The following is a 24,162-nucleotide window of genomic DNA, read 5'->3' as shown; positions in this document are numbered from 1 at the left end:
GGAAAAGGACCTGGACCTGGACCTGGACCTGGACTGGAACTGGAACTGAAATGGACTGGAACTGGAACTGGAACTGGACTGGAACTGGAAACTGGAACTGGACTGGAACTGGAACTGGTACTGGACTGGAACTGGACCTGAACTGGACCTGGACCCGGACTAGAACTGGAACTGCACATGAACTGGAACTGGAACTGGAACTGGAACTGGAACTGGAACTGGAACTGGACTGGAACTGGACCTGAACTGGACCTGGACCCGGAACTGGAACTGGAACTGCACGTGAACTGGAACTGGACTGGAACTGGAACTAGAACTGGACTGGAACTGGACCTGGACCTGGACCTGGACATGGACCTGGAACTGGACCTGGACCTGGACCTGGACATGGACCTGGATCTGGACCTGGACCTGGACCTGGACCTGGACCTGGACTGGAACTGGAACTGGAACTGAACTGGAAAAGGACCTGGACGTGGACCTGGACCTGGACTGGAACTGGAACTGAAATGGACAGGAACTGGATTAGAACTGGACTGGAAATGTAACTGGAACTGGACTGGAACTGGAACTGGACTGGAACTAAACCTGGAACTGGACCTTGACCTGGACCTGGAACTGGACCTGCACCCGGAACTGGACTGGACAAGGAAATGGAACCGGAACTGGACTGAAACTGGATTGAAACTGGAACTGAACTGGACTGGACTGGAACAGGAGTGGATCTGGAAGTGGAACTGGAACTGGACTGGAACTGGAACTGGACTGGAACTGGAACTGGACCTGGACCTGGACCTGGACCTGAACTGGAACTGGGACTGGACTGGGCCTGGGACTGGAACTGGACCTGGACTAAAACTGGACTGGAACGGAAACTGGGCTGGAACTGGAACTTGAACTGGACTGGGACTAGAAATGAACCGGGACTGGAACTGGACAAGAACTGGAACTAGACTGGAACTGGAACTGGACTGGAACTGGACCTGGACCTGGACCTGGACTGGAACTGGAACTGGACTTGAACTGGACCTGGACCTGGACCTGGACCTGGACCTGAACTGGAACGGGACCTGGACATGGACCTGGATCTGGAACTGAACTGGAAGAGGACCTGGACCTGGACCTGGACCTGGACTGGAACTGGAACTGGAAATGGACAGGAACTGGATTAGAACTGGACTGGAACTGGAACTGGAACTGGACTGGAACTAGACCTGGACCTTGAACTGGACCTGGACCTGGAACTGGAACTGGACTGGAATTGGAACTGGAACTGGAACTGGAACTGGACCTGGAACTGGACTGGAACTGGAACTGGAAATGGAAATGGACAGGAACTGGACTGGAACTGGACCTGGACTGGAACTGGAACTGGAACTGGACCTGGACCTGGACCTGGACTGGAACTGGAACTGGTTTGGTGCGCGGCAGCCTCTCTTGCTTCTTCCATGCTGGAAATAAAAACTTTGCTTTTAATGTTTTAGAATCTGAAGCAGCAACAATATTTTCATGTAAACTCTTTTTATGAATAAAGTTTAAGAAAAAAGTCAAAAACTTGTTCAAACAGCAGCGCGTGATGCACGTGACCGCGCTTTGCGCGCTCCCAGCTGGCACGTGATTTCCAGCGCGTGCAGAAACGCTTTCGCTTTCTCTCTGAACTCTTCGGCTCAGCAGAACTTCCCTCCGAACCTCCTCATGGCGTTTAAATACCCGGTGGCCCGCAGAGACGAGGCTCAGGTCAGTGGTTCTGGTTCTGGTGGGGTGGGTCAGCTGAAACTTCCTGTGTTGGACCGAACTGTTTAGAACCAGAAGAAACACCTGAGCCCAGAAAAGTTCTGATGGAGGAGTTAATGAAGTTTGTGGGTCGCAGTGGTTCTGATGGTTCTGATGCAGACGGTTCGGTGGTTCTGAAGAACACGCTTTATCCGTTCAGAGGAGACGGATCTGCACGCGCACCAGCCTGAGGTTTTGACAAAACCGTCTGCTTCTGTGTGGTTAAAAGTTCCTGCAGAACGTGAACTCATCACCAGTGCCGTTTCTAGCTTACTGGGGGCCCGAGGCCCCCGGTTTTTCCAACTGTGATGAAGAGACTCGGAACCCTTGAGACGGTCCACTAAGACGTCTTACTGTTCAGGCTGAATGATCTTTGCACACTGAGAGGGTTTAACGGTGTAGAAGCTACGAGCTAACATATTTTATAATGCTATTGAACAAAGACATAAGGCAGCTACAATATGAATAAATGTATAAATGAATTTGATATGAACATGTTTGATTGTTTATTGATGCATTTCAATTTATATACTTTTATTTGGTCTAATAAATTATTCAACCTCGTGAAATGTGATTCCACACGATTTGCTTTTAGTATTTTTCCGGTTATTCCAACCGTATGCTGAAAAAAATACAGGAGTAGTTGCTGCTTTCTCTTGACTACGGTCGACTCTTTCTTGTCCATCCATCCATCCATCTTCAGCCACATATCCGGGGTCGGGTCGCGGGGGCAGCAGCCTAAGCAGGGAAACCCAGACTTCCCTCTCCCCAGCCACATTTGCCAACTCTGCGGGGGGGATCCTGAGAGGTTCCCAGGCCAGCCGAGAGATATAATCCCTCCAGCGTGTCCTGGTTCTTCCCCGGGGTCTCCTCCCAGAGGGACATGCCTGGAACATCTCACCAGGGAGGTCCAGGAGGCATCCTGACCAGATGCCCGAGCCACCTCAACTGGTTCCTCAGGATCTACAGTCATTTAGATTATTTTGTCTAAAGCGACTTACATATGAGTGAGAACACAAGCAGGAAATCAAACAGTAGAGGACATGGTAGGAAAGTGCTGGGGGACTGTCCATCTGGATTCAGATCCTTGCATGAAGCTGCAGGCTTTGTTTTATTTGTTTTTTGTTTTTTGTTTACTCCCTTTCCACCCCTATGTTGAAATACAAAGAATGAATACCATAAAGTTTGTTGCAAAGAACTGGACTAAGTTCTCCAACTTTCCAACAAATACATAAGCTATATAAGTGTTGAAGTTCTCCTTGAAGAGCTGAGTCTTCAGCTGGGTCTGAAAGTAGACAGGGACTCTGCAGAGCGGACAGAGTTTGGGAGATCATTCCACCATCGTGGAACAACAGAGGGAAAGAGTCTATTCACACCAGGGATTCAAATTTGGCATTTGCCTAGTCCGGCTGCGGTCCAGCTTCTGAAATCGGTCCTGGACTCTTGGACTCTACAGATCCTGGACTTTGTCCTGGTCTCAATCTTAGACTCTGTAGGTTCTGGACTTGGTCCCAGATTTGGTCCTGGACTCTGGGGCATCTGAACTTGGTCCCAGATTCGGTCCAGGACTACTCTGGAGGATCTGGACTTGGTCCCAAATTCAATCTTGGACTCTGGGAGATCTGGACTGGGTCCTGGACACATTACATGTGGAAAAATCCATTTTTGTTGCCAAACATGGTCCGGAGTCGAATCCGGTTGTTGGTTCTGATCAGCTGTCTGTCTGGTCTTCAGGTAGACGACTACCATGGAACCAGGATCCAGGACCCGTACTGCTGGCTGGAGGATCCAGACAGTCCAGAAACTGTGGTAGGTCATGTCTTCCTCCCATGTCACCTGTTGAACCCGGTTTAACTCGATTGAATCCGGTTAGACCCAGTTGTACCCAGTTTGACCCAGTTGGACCCGGTATAACCCGGTTGGACCTGGTTAGACCCAGTTGTACCCAGTTTGACCCAGTTGGACCCGGTTAGACCTGGTCTAACCCAGTTTTACCGGTTTGATATGGTTGGACCCAGTTAGACCTGGTCTCACCCAGTTTGACCCAGTTGGATCCGATCGGACCCGGTTAGACACGGTCTAACCTAGCTGGACCCAGTTTAATCTAGTCTAACCCGGTCCCAATTTGGTCCCAGCCCGGTTGGATTTGGTTGGACCCAGTTGGACCCGGTTGGATCCGGTTAGATCCGGTTTGACCTGGTGTTACCCAATTGGATCCAGTTATATCCAGTTTAAGCTGGTTGGATCTGGTTTGACCTGGTTGGACCTAATTTGACCCAGTTGGATCCGTTCTAACCCACTTGGACTCAATTTGACATGATTGGATCCGGTTTGACCAAGTCTAACTCGGTTGATCCCAATTTGACCCAGTTGGTTCTGGTCAGACCCAGTTTAACCCGGTTGTATGCAGTTGGACCCGGTTAGACCTGGTCTAACCTGGTTGGACCGGGTTTAACCTGGTTGGATCCGGTTGGATCTGGTTTGACTGGGTTTGACCCGGTTTAAACCGGTTGGATCCGGTTTGCCCTGGTTGGACCCAGTTTGACCCGGTTGGACCCAGTTTAACCCTGTTGGTCCCAATTTGACCCGGTTGGGTCCAGTTTGACCCAGTTAGATTGGGTTTAACCTGGTTGGATCTGGTTTGACCCGGTCTATCCCGATTGGACCCAATTTTACCCAGTTGGACCCATTCTAACCCGGTTGGTCTCAATTTGACCCTTTTGGATCTGGTTTGACCAGGTCTAACCCAGTTGGTCCCAATTTGACCCATTTGGACCCAGTTAGACCCGGTCTCACCTGGTTGGACCGAGTTTGACCCAGTCGGATCTGGTTGGACCCAGTTAGATTGGGTTTACCCGGTTAGATCCAGTTTTACCCGGTCTAGCCGGGTTGGTACCAATTTGATCCGGTTGGATCTGGTTGGACCCGGTTGGATGCGGTTGGATCCGGTTTGACCTGGTCTTACCCAATTGGACCTGGTTAGATCCGGTTTAACCTGGGTGGATCCGTTCTAACCCAGTTGGTCCCGGTTGGACCCAGTTTGACCCGGTCTAACCTGGTTGGAACAAGTTTGACCCGGTTGGACCTGGTTGGACCCGATTAGACCCAACCTCACCTGGTTGGAGCGAGTTTGACCCGGTTGAATCTGTTTTAACCTGGATGGATCTGTTTTAACCCGGTTGGATCCAGTTTAACCAAGTTGGTTCCGGTTTAACCTGGTTGGATCCGTTTTAACCCGGTTGGATCTGTTTTAACCCGGTGGGATCTGTTTTAACCCGATTGGATCCGGTTTAACCTGGTTGGATCCGGTTTAACCCGGTTGGGTCTGTTTTAACCCGGTTGGATCCAGTTTAACCCCGTTGGATCCGGTTTAACCCGGTTGGATCTGTTTTAACCCGGTTGGATCCGGTTTAACCCGGTTGGATCCGTTTTAACCCGGTTGGATCTGTTTTAACCCGGTTGGATCCGTTTTAACCCGGTTGGATCTGGTTTAACCCGGTTGGATCCGGTTTAACCCGGTTGGATCCGTTTTAACCCGGTTGGATCCGGTTTAACCCGGTTGGATCCGGTTTAACCTGGTTCGATCCGGTTTAACCCGGTTGAATCTGTTTTAACCTGAATGGATCTGTTTTAACCCGGTTGGATCCAGTTTAACCCGGTTTGATCCGGTTTAACCTGTTTGGATCTGTTTTAACCCGGTTGGATCTGTTTTAACCCGGTTGGATCTGTTTTAACCAGGTTGGATCCGGTTTAACCTGGTTGGATCCGGTTTAACCCGGTTGGATCTGATTTAACCCGGTTGGATCCAGTTTAACCCGGTTGGATCTGTTTTAACCCGGTTGGATCCGGTTTAACCTGGTTGGATCCGGTTTAAACCGGTTGGATCTGGCTTAACCCGGTTGGATCCGGTTTAACCCGGTTGGATCCGGTTTAACCTGGTTGGATCCGTTTTAACCCGGTTGGATCCGGTTTAACCTGGTTGGATCTATTTTAACCCGGTTGGATCCGGTTTAACCCGGTTGGATCTGTTTTAACCCAGTTGGATCCGGTTTAACCCGGTTGGATCTGGTTTAACCCGGTTGGATCCGGTTTAACCTGGTTGGATCCGTTTTAACCCGGTTGGATCCGGTTTAACCTGGTTGGATCCGGTTTAACCCGGTTGGATCCGGTTTAACCTGGTTGGATCCGTTTTAACCCGGTTGGATCCGGTTTAACCTGGTTGGATCTGTTTTAACCCGGTTGGATCCGGTTTAACCCGGTTGGATCAGGTTTAACCTGGTTGGATCCGTTTTAACCCGGTTGGATCCGGTTTAACCTGGTTGGATTTGTTTTAACCCGGTTGAATCTGTTTTAACCTGAATGGATCTGTTTTAACCCGGTTGGATCCAGTTTAACCCGGTTTGATCCGGTTTAACCTGTTTGGATCTGTTTTAACCCGGTTGGATCTGTTTTAACCCGGTTGGATCTGTTTTAACCAGGTTGGATCCGGTTTAACCTGGTTGGATCCGGTTTAACCCGGTTGGATCTGATTTAACCCGGTTGGATCCAGTTTAACCCGGTTGGATCTGTTTTAACCCGGTTGGATCCAGATTAGCCCGGTTGGATCCGGTTTAACCCGGTTGGATCTGGTTTAACCTGGTTGCATCCGGTTTAACCTGGTTGGATCCGTTTTAACCCGGTTGGATCCGGTTTAACCCGGTTGGATCTGGTTTAACCCGGTTGGATCCGGTTTAACCTGGTTGGATCCGTTTTAACCCGGTTGGATCCGGTTTAACCTGGTTGGATCTGTTTTAAACCTGTTGAAACTGTTTTAACCTGGATGGATCTGTTTTAATCCGGTTGGATCCAGTTTAACCCGGTTGGATCCGGTTTAACCCGGTTGGATCTGTTTTAACCCGGTTGGATCCGGTTTAACCCAGTTGGATCTGTTTTAACCCGGTTGGATCCGGTTTAACCTGGTTGGATCCGTTTTAACCCGGTTGGATCCGGTTTAACCTGGTTGGATCTATTTTAACCCGGTTGGATCCGGTTTAACCCGGTTGGATCTGTTTTAACCCGGTTGGATCCGGTTTAACCCGGTTGGATCTGTTTTAACCCAGTTGGATCCGGTTTAACCCGGTTGGATCTGGTTTAACCCGGTTGGATCCGGTTTAACCTGGTTGGATCCGTTTTAACCCGGTTGGATCCGGTTTAACCTGGTTGGATCTGTTTTAACCCGGTTGGATCCGGTTTAACCCGGTTGGATCCGGTTTAACCTGGTTGGATCCGGTTTAACCTGGTTGGATCCGTTTTAACCTGGTTGGATCCGGTTTAACCCGGTTGGATCTGTTTTAACCCGGTTGGATCCGGTTTAACCTGGTTGGATCCGGTTTAACCCGGTTGGATCTGGCTTAACCCGGTTGGATCCGGTTTAACCCGGTTGGATCCGGTTTAACCTGGTTGGATCCGTTTCAACCCGGTTGGATCCGGTTTAACCTGGTTGGATCTGTTTTAACCCGGTTGGATCCGGTTTAACCCGGTTGGATCAGGTTTAACCTGGTTGGATCCGTTTTAACCCGGTTGTATCCGGTTTAACCTGGTAGGATTTGTTTTAACCCGGTTGAATCTGTTTTAACCTGAATGGATCTGTTTTAACCCGGTTGGATCCAGTTTAACCCGGTTGGATCCGGTTTAACCTGTTTGGATCTGTTTTTACCCGGTTGGATCTGTTTTAACCCGGTTGGATCTGTTTTAACCAGGTTGGATCCGGTTTAACCTGGTTGGATCCGGTTTAACCCGGTTGGATCTGATTTAACCCGGTTGGATCCAGTTTAACCCGGTTGGATCTGTTTTAACCCGGTTGGATCCAGATTAGCCCGGTTGGATCCGGTTTAACCCGGTTGGATCTGGTTTAACCCGGTTGGATCCGGTTTAACCTGGTTGGATCCGTTTTAACCCGGTTGGATCCGGTTTAACCCGGTTGGATCTGGTTTAACCCGGTTGGATCCGGTTTAACCTGGTTGGATCCGTTTTAACCCGGTTGGATCTGGTTTAACCTGGTTGGATCTGTTTTAAACCTGTTGAATCTGTTTTAACCTGGATGGATCTGTTTTAACCCGGTTGGATCCAGTTTAACCCGGTTGGATCCGGTTTAACCTGGTTGGATCTGTTTTAACCCGGTTGGATCTGTTTTAACCCGGTTGGATCCGGTTTAACCTGGTTGGATCCGGTTTTACCCGGTTGGATCTGATTTAAACCGGTTGGATCCGGTTTAACCTGGTTTGATCCGGTTTAACCCGGTTGGATCCGGTTTAACCTGGTTGGATCCGGTTTAACCCGGTTGGATCTGTTTTAACCCGGTTGGATCTGGTTTAACCCGGTTGGATCCGGTTTAACCCGGTTGGATCCGGTTTAACCTGGTTGGATCCGGTTTAACCCGGTTGGATCCGGTTTAACCCGGTTGGATCCGGTTTAACCTGGTTGGATCCGGTTTAACCCGGTTGGATCCGGTTTAACCTAGTTGGACCCGGTTAGACCCAACCTCACCTGGTTGGAGCGAGTTTGACCCGGTTGGATCTGTTTTAAACCGGTTGGATCCGGTTTAACCCGGTTGGATCTGGTTTAACCCGGTTGGATCCGGTTTAACCTGGTTGGATCCGTTTTAACCCGGTTGGATCCGGTTTAACCTGGTTGGATCTGTTTTAACCCGGTTGGATCCGGTTTAACCCGGTTGGATCAGGTTTAACCTGGTTGGATCCGTTTTAACCCGGTTGTATCCGGTTTAACCTGGTTGGATTTGTTTTAACCCGGTTGAATCTGTTTTAACCTGAATGGATCTGTTTTAACCCGGTTGGATCCAGTTTAACCCGGTTGGATCCGGTTTAACCTGTTTGGATCTGTTTTTACCCGGTTGGATCTGTTTTAACCCGGTTGGATCTGTTTTAACCAGGTTGGATCCGGTTTAACCTAGTTGGATCCGGTTTAACCCGGTTGGATCTGATTTAACCCGGTTGGATCCAGTTTAACCCGGTTGGATCTGTTTTAACCCGGTTGGATCCAGATTAGCCCGGTTGGATCCGGTTTAACCCGGTTGGATCTGGTTTAACCCGGTTGGATCCGGTTTAACCTGGTTGGATCCGTTTTAACCCGGTTGGATCCGGTTTAACCCGGTTGGATCTGGTTTAACCCGGTTGGATCCGGTTTAACCTGGTTGGATCCGTTTTAACCCGGTTGGATCTGGTTTAACCTGGTTGGATCTGTTTTAAACCTGTTGAATCTGTTTTAACCTGGATGGATCTGTTTTAACCCGGTTGGATCCAGTTTAACCTGGTTGGATCCGGTTTAACCTGGTTGGATCTGTTTTAACCCGGTTGGATCTGTTTTAACCCGGTTGGATCCGGTTTAACCTGGTTGGATCCGGTTTTACCCGGTTGGATCTGATTTAAACCGGTTGGATCCGGTTTAACCTGGTTTGATCCGGTTTAACCCGGTTGGATCCGGTTTAACCTGGTTGGATCCGGTTTAACCCGGTTGGATCTGTTTTAACCCGGTTGGATCTGGTTTAACCCGGTTGGATCCGGTTTAACCCGGTTGGATCCGGTTTAACCTGGTTGGATCCGGTTTAACCTGGTTGGATCCGGTTTAACCCGGTTGGATTCGGTATAACTCGGTTGGATCTGATTTAACCCGGTTGGATCCGGTTTAACCTGGTTGGATCCGGTTTAACCCGGTTGGATCCGGTTTAACCTAGTTGGACCCGGTTAGACCCAACCTCACCTGGTTGGAGCGAGTTTGACCCGGTTGGATCTGTTTTAAACCGGTTGGATCCGGTTTAACCCGGTTGGATCTGGTTTTACCCGGTTGGATCTGATTTAAACCGGTTGGATCCGGTTTAACCTGGTTTGATCCGGTTTAACCCGGTTGGATCCGGTTTAACCTGGTTGGATCCGGTTTAACCCGGTTGGATCTGTTTTAACCCGGTTGGATCTGGTTTAACCCGGTTGGATCCGGTTTAACCCGGTTGGATCCGGTTTAACCTGGTTGGATCCGGTTTAACCTGGTTGGATCCGGTTTAACCCGGTTGGATTCGGTATAACTCGGTTGGATCTGATTTAACCCGGTTGGATCCGGTTTAACCTGGTTGGATCCGGTTTAACCCGGTTGGATCCGGTTTAACCTAGTTGGACCCGGTTAGACCCAACCTCACCTGGTTGGAGCGAGTTTGACCCGGTTGGATCTGTTTTAAACCGGTTGGATCCGGTTTAACCCGGTTGGATCTGGTTTAACCCGGTTGGATCCGGTTTAACCTGGTTGGATCCGTTTTAACCCGGTTGGATCCGGTTTAACCCGGTTGGATCTGGTTTAACCCGGTTGGATCCGGTTTAACCTGGTTGGATCCGTTTTAACCCGGTTGGATCCGGTTTAACCTGGTTGGATCTGTTTTAAACCTGTTGAATCTGTTTTAACCTGGATGGATCTGTTTTAACCCGGTTGGATCCAGTTTAACCCGGTTGGATCCGGTTTAACCTGGTTGGATCTGTTTTAAACCTGTTGAATCCGGTTTAACCTGGTTGGATCCGTTTTAACCCGGTTGGATCCGGTTTAACCTGGTTGGATCTGTTTTAACCCGGTTGGATCCGGTTTAACCCGGTTGGATCAGGTTTAACCTGGTTGGATCCGTTTTAACCCGGTTGGATCCGGTTTAACCTGGTTGGATTTGTTTTAACCCGGTTGAATCTGTTTTAACCTGAATGGATCTGTTTTAACCCGGTTGGATCCAGTTTAACCCGGTTTGATCCGGTTTAACCTGTTTGGATCTGTTTTAACCCGGTTGGATCTGTTTTAACCCGGTTGGATCTGTTTTAACCAGGTTGGATCCGGTTTAACCTGGTTGGATCCGGTTTAACCCGGTTGGATCTGATTTAACCCGGTTGGATCCAGTTTAACCCGGTTGGATCTGTTTTAACCCGGTTGGATCCAGATTAGCCCGGTTGGATCCGGTTTAACCCGGTTGGATCTGGTTTAACCTGGTTGCATCCGGTTTAACCTGGTTGGATCCGTTTTAACCCGGTTGGATCCGGTTTAACCCGGTTGGATCTGGTTTAACCCGGTTGGATCCGGTTTAACCTTGTTGGATCCGTTTTAACCCGGTTGGATCCGGTTTAACCCGGTTGGATCTGGTTTAACCCGGTTGGATCCGGTTTAACCTGGTTGGATCCGTTTTAACCCGGTTGGATCCGGTTTAACCTGGATGGATCTGTTTTAATCCGGTTGGATCCAGTTTAACCCGGTTGGATCCGGTTTAACCCGGTTGGATCTGTTTTAACCTGGTTGGATCCGGTTTAACCCAGTTGGATCTGTTTTAACCCGGTTGGATCCGGTTTAACCTGGTTGGATCCGTTTTAACCCGGTTGGATCCGGTTTAACCTGGTTGGATCTATTTTAACCCGGTTGGATCCGGTTTAACCCGGTTGGATCTGTTTTAACCCGGTTGGATCCGGTTTAACCCGGTTGGATCTGGTTTAACCCGGTTGGATCCGGTTTAACCTGGTTGGATCCGTTTTAACCCGGTTGGATCCGGTTTAACCCGGTTGGATCTGGTTTAACCCGGTTGGATCCGGTTTAACCTGGTTGGATCCGTTTTAACCCGGTTGGATCCGGTTTAACCCGGTTGGATCCGGTTTAACCTGGTTGGATCCGGTTTAACCCGGTTGGATCTGGTTTAACCTGGTTGGATCCGTTTTAACCTGGTTGGATCCGGTTTAACCCGGTTGGATCTGTTTTAACCCGGTTGGATCCGGTTTAACCTGGTTGGATCCGGTTTAACCCGGTTGGATCTGGCTTAACCCGGTTGGATCCGGTTTAACCCGGTTGGATCCGGTTTAACCTGGTTGGATCCGTTTCAACCCGGTTGGATCCGGTTTAACCTGGTTGGATCTGTTTTAACCCGGTTGGATCCGGTTTAACCCGGTTGGATCAGGTTTAACCTGGTTGGATCCGTTTTAACCCGGTTGTATCCGGTTTAACCTGGTAGGATTTGTTTTAACCCGGTTGAATCTGTTTTAACCTGAATGGATCTGTTTTAACCCGGTTGGATCCAGTTTAACCCGGTTGGATCCGGTTTAACCTGTTTGGATCTGTTTTTACCCGGTTGGATCTGTTTTAACCCGGTTGGATCTGTTTTAACCAGGTTGGATCCGGTTTAACCTGGTTGGATCCGGTTTAACCCGGTTGGATCTGATTTAACCCGGTTGGATCCAGTTTAACCCGGTTGGATCTGTTTTAACCCGGTTGGATCTGGTTTAACCCGGTTGGATCCGGTTTAACCTGGTTGGATCCGTTTTAACCCGGTTGGATCCGGTTTAACCCGGTTGGATCTGGTTTAACCCGGTTGGATCCGGTTTAACCTGGTTGGATCCGTTTTAACCCGGTTGGATCTGGTTTAACCTGGTTGGATCTGTTTTAAACCTGTTGAATCTGTTTTAACCTGGATGGATCTGTTTTAACCCGGTTGGATCCAGTTTAACCCGGTTGGATCCGGTTTAACCTGGTTGGATCTGTTTTAACCCGGTTGGATCTGTTTTAACCCGGTTGGATCCGGTTTAACCTGGTTGGATCCGGTTTTACCCGGTTGGATCTGATTTAAACCGGTTGGATCCGGTTTAACCTGGTTTGATCCGGTTTAACCCGGTTGGATCCGGTTTAACCTGGTTGGATCCGGTTTAACCCGGTTGGATCTGTTTTAACCCGGTTGGATCTGGTTTAACCCGGTTGGATCCGGTTTAACCCGGTTGGATCCGGTTTAACCTGGTTGGATCCGGTTTAACCCGGTTGGATCCGGTTTAACCCGGTTGGATCCGGTTTAACCTGGTTGGATCCGGTTTAACCCGGTTGGATCCGGTTTAACCTGGTTGGATCCGGTTTAACCCGGTTGGATCCGGTTTAACCTAGTTGGACCCGGTTAGACCCAACCTCACCTGGTTGGAGCGAGTTTGACCCGGTTGGATCTGTTTTAAACCGGTTGGATCCGGTTTAACCCGGTTGGATCTGGTTTAACCCGGTTGGATCCGGTTTAACCTGGTTGGATCCGTTTTAACCCGGTTGGATCCGGTTTAACCTGGTTGGATCTGTTTTAACCCGGTTGGATCCGGTTTAACCCGGTTGGATCAGGTTTAACCTGGTTGGATCCGTTTTAACCCGGTTGTATCCGGTTTAACCTGGTTGGATTTGTTTTAACCCGGTTGAATCTGTTTTAACCTGAATGGATCTGTTTTAACCCGGTTGGATCCAGTTTAACCCGGTTGGATCCGGTTTAACCTGTTTGGATCTGTTTTTACCCGGTTGGATCTGTTTTAACCCGGTTGGATCTGTTTTAACCAGGTTGGATCCGGTTTAACCTAGTTGGATCCGGTTTAACCCGGTTGGATCTGATTTAACCCGGTTGGATCCAGTTTAACCCGGTTGGATCTGTTTTAACCCGGTTGGATCCAGATTAGCCCGGTTGGATCCGGTTTAACCCGGTTGGATCTGGTTTAACCCGGTTGGATCCGGTTTAACCTGGTTGGATCCGTTTTAACCCGGTTGGATCCGGTTTAACCCGGTTGGATCTGGTTTAACCCGGTTGGATCCGGTTTAACCTGGTTGGATCCGTTTTAACCCGGTTGGATCTGGTTTAACCTGGTTGGATCTGTTTTAAACCTGTTGAATCTGTTTTAACCTGGATGGATCTGTTTTAACCCGGTTGGATCCAGTTTAACCTGGTTGGATCCGGTTTAACCTGGTTGGATCTGTTTTAACCCGGTTGGATCTGTTTTAACCCGGTTGGATCCGGTTTAACCTGGTTGGATCCGGTTTTACCCGGTTGGATCTGATTTAAACCGGTTGGATCCGGTTTAACCTGGTTTGATCCGGTTTAACCCGGTTGGATCCGGTTTAACCTGGTTGGATCCGGTTTAACCCGGTTGGATCTGTTTTAACCCGGTTGGATCTGGTTTAACCCGGTTGGATCCGGTTTAACCCGGTTGGATCCGGTTTAACCTGGTTGGATCCGGTTTAACCTGGTTGGATCCGGTTTAACCCGGTTGGATTCGGTATAACTCGGTTGGATCTGATTTAACCCGGTTGGATCCGGTTTAACCTGGTTGGATCCGGTTTAACCCGGTTGGATACGGTTTAACCTAGTTGGACCCGGTTAGACCCAACCTCACCTGGTTGGAGCGAGTTTGACCCGGTTGGATCTGTTTTAAACCGGTTGGATCCGGTTTAACCCGGTTGGATCTGGTTTAACCCGGTTGGATCCGGTTTAACCTGGTTGGATCCGTTTTAACCCGGTTGGATCCGGCTTAACCCGGTTGGATCTGGTTTAACCCGGTTGGATCCGGTTTAACCTGGTTGGATCCGTTTTAACCCGGTTGGATCCGGTTTAACCTGGTTGGATCTGTTTTAAACCTGTTGAATCTGTTTTAACCTGGATGGATCTGTTTTAACCCGATTGGATCCAGTTTAACCCGGTTGGATCCGGTTTAACCTGGTTGGATCTGTTTTAAACCTGTTGAATCTGTTTTAACCTGGATGGATCTGTTTTAACCCGGTTGGATCCAGTTTAACCCGGTTGGATCCGGTTTAACCTGGTTGGATCTGTTTTAACCCGGTTGGATCCGGTTTAACCTGGTTGGATCTGTTTTAACCCGGTTGGATCCGGTTTAACCCGGTTGGATCCGGTTTAACCTGGTTGGATCTGTTTTAACCTGGATGGATCTGTTTTAACCCGGTTGGATCCAGTTTAACCAAGTTGGTTCCGGTTTAACCTGGTTGGATCCGTTTTAACCCGGTTGGATCTGTTTTAACCCGGTGGGATCTGTTTTAACCCGATTGGATCCGGTTTAACCTGGTTGGATCCGGTTTAACCCGGTTGGATCTGTTTTAACCCGGTTGGATCCAGTTTAACCCCGTTGGATCCGGTTTAACCCTTGTTGGATCTGTTTTAACCCGGTTGGATCCGGTTTAACCCGGTTGGATCCGTTTTAACCCAGTTGGATCTGTTTTAACCCTGTTGGATCTGTTTTAACCCGGTTGGATCCGGTTTAACCTGGTTGGATCCGGTTTTACCCGGTTGGATCTGATTTAACCCGGTTGGATCCGGTTTAACCTGGTTTGATCCGGTTTAACCCGGTTGGATCCGGTTTAACCTGGTTGGATCCGGTTTAACCCGGTTGGATCTGTTTTAACCCGGTTGGATCTGGTTTAACCCGGTTGGATCCGTTTTAACCCGGTTGGATCCGGTTTAACCTGGTTGGATCTGTTTTAACCCGGTTGGATCCGGTTTAACCTGGTTGGATCCGGTTTAACCCGGTTGGATCCGGTTTAACCTGGTTGGATCCGGTTTAACCCGGTTGGATCTGGTTTAACCCGGTTGGATCCGGTTTAACCTGGTTGGATCCGTTTTAACCCGGTTGGATCCGGTTTAACCTGGTTGGATCTGTTTTTAACCTGTTGAATCCCGTTTAACCTGGATGGATCTGTTTTAACCCGGTTGGATCTGTTTTAAACCTGTTGAATCTTTTTTAACCTGGTTGGATCTGTTTTAACCCTGTTTAATCTGTTTTAACCCGGTTGGATCCGGTTTAACCTGGTTGGATCCGGTTTTACCCGGTTGGATCTGATTTAACCCGGTTGGATCCGGTTTAACCTGGTTTGATCCGGTTTAACCCGGTTGGATCCGGTTTAACCTGGTTGGATCCGGTTTAACCCGGTTGGATCTGTTTTAACCCGGTTGGATCTGGTTTAACCCGGTTGGATCCGTTTTAACCCGGTTGGATCCGGTTTAACCTGGTTGGATCTGTTTTAACCCGGTTGGATCCGGTTTAACCTGGTTGGATCCGGTTTAACCCGGTTGGATCCGGTTTAACCTGGTTGGATCCGGTTTAACCCGGTTGGATCTGGTTTAACCCGGTTGGATCCGGTTTAACCTGGTTGGATCCGTTTTAACCCGGTTGGATCCGGTTTAACCTGGTTGGATCTGTTTTTAACCTGTTGAATCCCGTTTAACCTGGATGGATCTGTTTTAACCCGGTTGGATCTGTTTTAAACCTGTTGAATCTTTTTTAACCTGGTTGGATCTGTTTTATCCCTGTTTAATCTGTTTTAACCCGGTTGGATCCGGTTTAACCTGGTTGGATCCGGTTTTACCCGGTTGGATCTGATTTAACCCGGTTGGATCCGGTTTAACCTGGTTTGATCCGGTTTAACTCGGTTGGATCCGGTTTAACCTGGTTGGATCCGGTTTAACCCGGTTGGATCTGTTTTAACCCGGTTGGATCTGGTTTAACCCGGTTGGATCCGGTTTAACCCGGTTGGATCCGGTTTAACCTGGTTGGATCTGTTTTAACCCGGTTGGATCCGGTTTAACCTGGTTGGATCCGGTTTAACCCGGTTGGATCCGGTTTAACTCGGTTGGATCTGATTTAACCCGGTTGGATCCGGTTTAACCTGGTTGGATCTGTTTTAACCCGGTTGGATCCGGTTTAACCTGGTTGGACCCGGTTAGACCCAACCTCACCTGGTTGGAGCGAGTTTGACCCGGTTGGATCTGTTTTAAACCGGTTGGATCCGGTTTAACCCGGTTGGATCTGTTTTAACCCGGTTGGATCCGGTTTAACCCGGTTGAATCCGGTTTAACCTGGTTGGATCTGTTTTAACCTGGATGGATCTGTTTTAACCCGGTTGGATCCAGTTTAACCAAGTTGGTTCCGGTTTAACCTGGTTGGATCCGTTTTAACCCGGTTGGATCTGTTTTAACCCGGTGGGATCTGTTTTAACCCGATTGGATCCGGTTTAACCTGGTTGGATCCGGTTTAACCCTATTGGATCTGTTTTAACCCGGTTGGATCCAGTTTAACCCCGTTGGATCCGTTTTAACCCGGTTGGATCCGGTTTAACCTGGTTGGATCCGGTTTAACCCGGTTGGATCCGGTTTAACCTGGTTGGATCTGTTTTTAACCTGTTGAATCCCGTTTAACCTGGATGGATCTGTTTTAACCCGGTTGGATCTGTTTTAAACCTGTTGAATCTTTTTTAACCTGGTTGGATCTGTTTTAACCCTGTTGGATCTGTTTTAACCCGGTTGGATCCGGTTTAACCTGGTTGGATCCGGTTTTACCCGGTTGGATCTGATTTAACCCGGTTGGATCCGGTTTAACCTGGTTTGATCCGGTTTAACTCGGTTGGATCCGGTTTAACCTGGTTGGATCCGGTTTAACCCGGTTGGATCTGTTTTAACCCGGTTGGATCTGGTTTAACCCGGTTGGATCCGGTTTAACCCGGTTGGATCCGGTTTAACCTGGTTGGATCTGTTTTAACCCGGTTGGATCCGGTTTAACCTGGTTGGATCCGGTTTAACCCGGTTGGATCCGGTTTAACTCGGTTGGATCTGATTTAACCCGGTTGGATCCGGTTTAACCTGGTTGGATCTGTTTTAACCCGGTTGGATCCGGTTTAACCTGGTTGGATCCGGTTTAACCTGGTTGGACCCGGTTAGACCCAACCTCACCTGGTTGGAGCGAGTTTGACCCGGTTGGATCTGTTTTAAACCGGTTGGATCCGGTTTAACCCGGTTGGATCTGTTTTAACCCGGTTGGATCCGGTTGAATCCGGTTTAACCTGGTTGGATCTGTTTTAACCTGGATGGATCTGTTTTAACCCGGTTGGATCCAGTTTAACCAAGTTGGTTCCGGTTTAACCTGGTTGGATCCGTTTTAACCCGGTTGGATCTGTTTTAACCCGGTGGGATCTGTTTTAACCCAATTGGATCCGGTTTAACCTGGTTGGATCCGGTTTAACCCTATTGGATCTGTTTTAACCCGGTTGGATCCAGTTTAACCCCGTTGGATCCGGTTTAACCCGGTTGGATCTGTTTTAACCCGGTTGGATCCGGTTTAACCCGGTTGGATCCGTTTTAACCCAGTTGGATCTGTTTTAACCCGGTTGGATCCGTTTTAACCCGGTTGGATCTGGTTTAACCCGGTTGGATCCGGTTTAACCCGGTTGGATCCGTTTTAACCCGGTTGGATCCGGTTTAACCTGGTTGGATCCGGTTTAACCCGGTTGGATCCGGTTTAACCTGGTTGGATCTGTTTTAACCCGGTTGGATCCGGTTTAACCTGGTTGGATCCAGTTTAACCCGGTTGGATCTGTTTTAACCCGGTTGGATCTGTTTTAACCCGGTTGGATCCGGTTTAACCTGGTTGGATCCGGTTTAACCTGGTTGAATCCAGTTTAACCCGGTTGGATCTGTTTTAACCCGGTTGGATCCGGTTTAACCCGGTTGGATCTGTTTTAACCCGGTTGGATCCGGTTTAACCTGGTTGGATCCGGTTTAACCCGGTTGGATCTGGTTTAACCTGGTTGGATCTGTTTTAAACCTGTTGAATCTGTTTTAACCTGGATGGATCTGTTTTAACCCGGTTGGATCCAGTTTAACCCGGTTGGATCCGGTTTAACCTGGATGGATCTGTTTTAAACCTGTTGAATCTGTTTTAACCTGGATGGATCTGTTTTAACCCGGTTGTATCCGGTTTAACCTGGTTGGATTCGGTTTTACCCGGTTGGATCTGATTTAAACCGGTTGGATCCGGTTTAACCTGGTTTGATCCGGTTTAACCCGGTTGGATCCGGTTTAACCTGGTTGGATCCGGTTTAACCCGGTTGGATCTGTTTTAACCCGGTTGGATCTGGTTTAACCCGGTTGGATCCGGTTTAACCCGGTTGGATCCGGTTTAACCTGGTTGGATCTGTTTTAACCCGGTTGGATCCGGTTTAACCTGGTTGGATCCGGTTTAACCCGGTTGGATCCGGTATAACTCGGTTGGATCTGATTTAACCCGGTTGGATCCGGTTTAACCTGGTTGGATCCGGTTTAACCCGGTTGGATCCGGTTTAACCTAGTTGGACCCGGTTAGACCCAACCTCACCTGGTTGGAGCGAGTTTGACCCGGTTGGATCTGTTTTAAACCGGTTGGATCCGGTTTAACCCGGTTGGATCTGGTTTAACCCGGTTGGATCCGGTTTAACCTGGTTGGATCCGTTTTAACCCGGTTGGATCCGGTTTAACCCGGTTGGATCTGGTTTAACCCGGTTGGATCCGGTTTAACCTGGTTGGATCCGTTTTAACCCGGTTGGATCCGGTTTAACCTGGTTGGATCTGTTTTAAACCTGTTGAATCTGTTTTAACCTGGATGGATCTGTTTTAACCCGGTTGGATCCAGTTTAACCCGGTTGGATCCGGTTTAACCTGGTTGGATCTGTTTTAACCCGGTTGGATCCGGTTTAACCTGGTTGGATCTGTTTTAACCCGGTTGGATCCGGTTTAACCCGGTTGGATCCGGTTTAACCTGGTTGGATCTGTTTTAACCTGGATGGATCTGTTTTAACCCGGTTGGATCCAGTTTAACCAAGTTGGTTCCGGTTTAACCTGGTTGGATCCGTTTTAACACGGTTGGATCTGTTTTAACCCGGTGGGATCTGTTTTAACCCGATTGGATCCGGTTTAACCTGGTTGGATCCGGTTTAACCCAGTTGGATCTGTTTTAACCCGGTTGGATCCAGTTTAACCCCGTTGGATCCGGTTTAACCCGGTTGGATCTGTTTTAACCCGGTTGGATCCGGTTTAACCCGGTTGGATCCGTTTTAACCCAGTTGGATCTGTTTTAACCCTGTTGGATCTGTTTTAACCCGGTTGGATCCGGTTTAACCTGGTTGGATCCGGTTTTACCCGGTTGGATCTGATTTAACCCGGTTGGATCCGGTTTAACCTGGTTTGATCCGGTTTAACCCGGTTGGATCCGGTTTAACCTGGTTGGATCCGGTTTAACCCGGTTGGATCTGTTTTAACCCGGTTGGATCTGGTTTAACCCGGTTGGATCCGTTTTAACCCGGTTGGATCCGGTTTAACCTGGTTGGATCTGTTTTAACCCGGTTGGATCCGGTTTAACCTGGTTGGATCCGGTTTAACCCGGTTGGATCCGGTTTAACCTGGTTGGATCCGGTTTAACCCGGTTGGATCTGGTTTAACCCGGTTGGATCCGGTTTAACCTGGTTGGATCCGTTTTAACCCGGTTGGATCCGGTTTAACCTGGTTGGATCTGTTTTTAACCTGTTGAATCCCGTTTAACCTGGATGGATCTGTTTTAACCCGGTTGGATCTGTTTTAAACCTGTTGAATCTTTTTTAACCTGGTTGGATCTGTTTTAACCCTGTTGGATCTGTTTTAACCCGGTTGGATCCGGTTTAACCTGGTTGGATCCGGTTTTACCCGGTTGGATCTGATTTAACCCGGTTGGATCCGGTTTAACCTGGTTTGATCCGGTTTAACTCGGTTGGATCCGGTTTAACCTGGTTGGATCCGGTTTTACCCGGTTGGATCTGTTTTAACCCGGTTGGATCTGCTTTAACCCGGTTGGATCCGGTTTAACCCGGTTGGATCCGGTTTAACCTGGTTGGATCTGTTTTAACCCGGTTGGATCCGGTTTAACCTGGTTGGATCCGGTTTAACCCGGTTGGATCCGGTTTAACTCGGTTGGATCTGATTTAACCCGGTTGGATCCGGTTTAACCTGGTTGGATCTGTTTTAACCCGGTTGGATCCGGTTTAACCTGGTTGGATCCGGTTTAACCTGGTTGGACCCGGTTAGACCCAACCTCACCTGGTTGGAGCGAGTTTGACCCGGTTGGATCTGTTTTAAACCGGTTGGATCTGTTTTAACCCGGTTGGATCCGGTTTAACCCGGTTGGATCCGTTTTAACCCGGTTGGATCTGTTTTAACCCGGTTGGATCCGTTTTAACCCGGTTGGATCTGGTTTAACCCGGTTGGATCCGGTTTAACCCGGTTGGATCCGTTTTAACCCGGTTGGATCCGGTTTAACCTGGTTGGATCCGGTTTAACCCGGTTGGATCCGGTTTAACCTGGTTGGATCTGTTTTAACCCGGTTGGATCCGGTTTAACCTGGTTGGATCCAGTTTAACCCGGTTGGATCTGTTTTAACCCGGTTGGATCTGTTTTAACCCGGTTGGATCCGGTTTAACCCGGTTGGATCCGGTTTAACCTGGTTGGATCCGGTTTAACCTGGTTGAATCCAGTTTAACCCGGTTGGATCTGTTTTAACCCGGTTGGATCCGGTTTAACCCGGTTGGATCTGTTTTAACCCGGTTGGATCCGGTTTAACCTGGTTGGATCCGGTTTAACCCGGTTGGATCTGGTTTAACCTGGTTGGATCTGTTTTAAACCTGTTGAATCTGTTTTAACCTGGATGGATCTGTTTTAACCCGGTTGGATCCAGTTTAACCCGGTTGGATCCGGTTTAACCTGGTTGGATCTGTTTTAAACCTGTTGAATCTGTTTTAACCTGGATGGATCTGTTTTAACCCGGTTGTATCCGGTTTAACCTGGTTGGATTTGTTTTAACCCGGTTGAATCTGTTTTAACCTGAATGGATCTGTTTTAACCCGGTTGGATCCAGTTTAACCCGGTTGGATCCGGTTTAACCTGTTTGGATCTGTTTTTACCCGGTTGGATCTGTTTTAACCCGGTTGGATCTGTTTTAACCAGGTTGGATCCGGTTTAACCTGGTTGGATCCGGTTTTACCCGGTTGGATCTGATTTAACCCGGTTGGATCCAGTTTAACCCGGTTGGATCTGTTTTAACCCGGTTGGATCCAGATTATCCCGGTTGGATCCGGTTTTACCCGGTTGGATCTGGTTTAACCCGGTTGGATCCGGTTTAACCCGGTTGGATCCGGTTTAACCCGGTTGGATCTGGTTTAACCCGGTTGGATCCGGTTTAACCTGGTTGGATCCGTTTTAACCCGGTTGGATCTGGTTTAACCTGGTTGGATCTGTTTTAAACCTGTTGAATCTGTTTTAACCTGGATGGATCTGTTTTAACCCGGTTGGATCCAGTTTAACCCGGTTGGATCCGGTTTAACCTGGTTGGATCTGATTTAAACCGGTTGGATCCGGTTTAACCTGGTTTGATCCGGTTTAACCCGGTTGGATCCGGTTTAACCTGGTTGGATCCGGTTTAACCCGGTTGGATCTGTTTTAACCCGGTTGGATCTGGTTTAACCCGGTTGGATCCGGTTTAACCCGGTTGGATCCGGTTTAACCTGGTTGGATCTGTTTTAACCCGGTTGGATCCGGTTTAACCTGGTTGGATCCGGTTTAACCCGGTTGGATCCGGTATAACTCGGTTGGATCTGATTTAACCCGGTTGGATCCAGTTTAACCTGGTTGGATCCGGTTTAACCCGGTTGGATCCGGTTTAACCTGGTTGGACCCGGTTAGACCCAACCTCACCTGGTTGGAGCGAGTTTGACCCGGTTGGATCTGTTTTAAACCGGTTGGATCTGGTTTAACCTGGTTGGATCTGTTTTAAACCTGTTGAATCTGTTTTAACCTGGATGGATCTGTTTTAACCCGGTTGGATCCAGTTTAACCCGGTTGGATCCGGTTTAACCTGGTTGGATCTGATTTAAACCGGTTGGATCCGGTTTAACCTGGTTTGATCCGGTTTAACCCGGTTGGATCCGGTTTAACCTGGTTGGATCCGGTTTAACCCGGTTGGATCTGTTTTAACCCGGTTGGATCTGGTTTAACCCGGTTGGATCCGGTTTAACCCGGTTGGATCCGGTTTAACCTGGTTGGATCTGTTTTAACCCGGTTGGATCCGGTTTAACCTGGTTGGATCCGGTTTAACCCGGTTGGATCCGGTATAACTCGGTTGGATCTGATTTAACCCGGTTGGATCCAGTTTAACCTGGTTGGATCCGGTTTAACCCGGTTGGATCCGGTTTAACCTGGTTGGACCCGGTTAGACCCAACCTCACCTGGTTGGAGCGAGTTTGACCCGGTTGGATCTGTTTTAAACCGGTTGGATCCGGTTTAACCCGGTTGGATCTGGTTTAACCCGGTTGGATCCGGTTTAACCTGGTTGGATCCGTTTTAACCCGGTTGGATCCGGTTTAACCCGGTTGGATCTGGTTTAACCCGGTTGGATCCGGTTTAACCTGGTTGGATCCGTTTTAACCCGGTTGGATCCGGTTTAACCTGGTTGGATCTGTTTTAAACCTGTTGAATCTGTTTTAACCTGGATGGATCTGTTTTAACCCGGTTGGATCCAGTTTAACCCGGTTGGATCCGGTTTAACCTGGTTGGATCTGTTTTAAACCTGTTGAATCTGTTTTAACCTGGATGGATCTGTTTTAACCCGGTTGGATCCAGTTTAACCCGGTTGGATCCGGTTTAACCTGGTTGGATCTGTTTTAACCCGGTTGGATCCGGTTTAACCTGGTTGGATCTGTTTTAACCCGGTTGGATCCGGTTTAACCCGGTTGGATCCGGTTTAACCTGGTTGGATCTGTTTTAACCTGGATGGATCTGTTTTAACCCGGTTGGATCCAGTTTAACCAAGTTGGTTCCGGTTTAACCTGGTTGGATCCGTTTTAACCCGGTTGGATCTGTTTTAACCCGGTGGGATCTGTTTTAACCCGATTGGATCCGGTTTAACCTGGTTGGATCCGGTTTAACCCGGTTGGATCTGTTTTAACCCGGTTGGATCCAGTTTAACCCCGTTGGATCCGGTTTAACCCGGTTGGATCTGTTTTAACCCGGTTGGATCCGGTTTAACCCGGTTGGATCCGTTTTAACCCAGTTGGATCTGTTTTAACCCTGTTGGATCTGTTTTAACCCGGTTGGATCCGGTTTAACCTGGTTGGATCCGGTTTAACCTGGTTGGATCTGATTTAACCCGGTTGGATCCGGTTTAACCTGGTTTGATCCGGTTTAACCCGGTTGGATCCGGTTTAACCCGGTTGGATCCGGTTTAACCTGGTTGGATCCGGTTTAACCCGGTTGGATCTGTTTTAACCCGGTTTGATCTGGTTTAACCCGGTTGGATCCGTTTTAACCCGGTTGGATCCGGTTTAACCTGGTTGGATCTGTTTTAACCCGGTTGGATCCGGTTTAACCTGGTTGGATCCGGTTTAACCCGGTTGGATCTGTTTTAAACCTGTTGAATCTTTTTTAACCTGGTTGGATCTGTTTTAACCCTGTTGGATCTGTTTTAACCCGGTTGGATCCGGTTTAACCTGGTTGGATCCGGTTTTACCCGGTTGGATCTGATTTAACCCGGTTGGATCCGGTTTAACCTGGTTTGATCCGGTTTAACTCGGTTGGATCCGGTTTAACCTGGTTGGATCCGGTTTAACCCGGTTGGATCTGTTTTAACCCGGTTGGATCTGTTTTAACCCGGTTGGATCCGGTTTAACCTGGTTGGATCCGGTTTAACCCGGTTGGATCCGGTTTAACTCGGTTGGATCTGATTTAACCCGGTTGGATCCGGTTTAACCTGGATGGATCTG

The 24,162-nt window shown here is 48.7% G+C and overlaps 1 protein-coding gene across 1 annotated transcript in view; it reads left to right on the top strand.

Annotated features, from left to right (window-relative positions):
• Nucleotides 1-1,643: 1,643 nt before the first annotated feature.
• Nucleotides 1,644-24,162, top strand: part of LOC306769648 (prolyl endopeptidase) — a gene marked incomplete at its 3' end in the record, with an annotated part of 318,806 nt that continues 296,287 nt past the window's right edge. Inside the window, exons 1-2 of the mRNA XM_079258332.1 lie at nt 1,644-1,737; nt 3,508-3,582. Of these exons, the coding sequence (XP_079114458.1) occupies nt 1,696-1,737; nt 3,508-3,582 (117 nt within the window). The 5' untranslated portion in view covers nt 1,644-1,695. The remainder of the gene's footprint in view (nt 1,738-3,507; nt 3,583-24,162) is intronic.

This window comes from Telmatherina bonti (assembly GCF_933228915.1).
Source record: "Telmatherina bonti genome assembly, chromosome: 19".
Taxonomy (NCBI): Eukaryota; Metazoa; Chordata; class Actinopteri; order Atheriniformes; family Telmatherinidae; genus Telmatherina; species Telmatherina bonti.
Note: the sequence above shows the minus strand (reverse complement) of the source record. Positions and strands in the feature narration are given on the sequence as shown.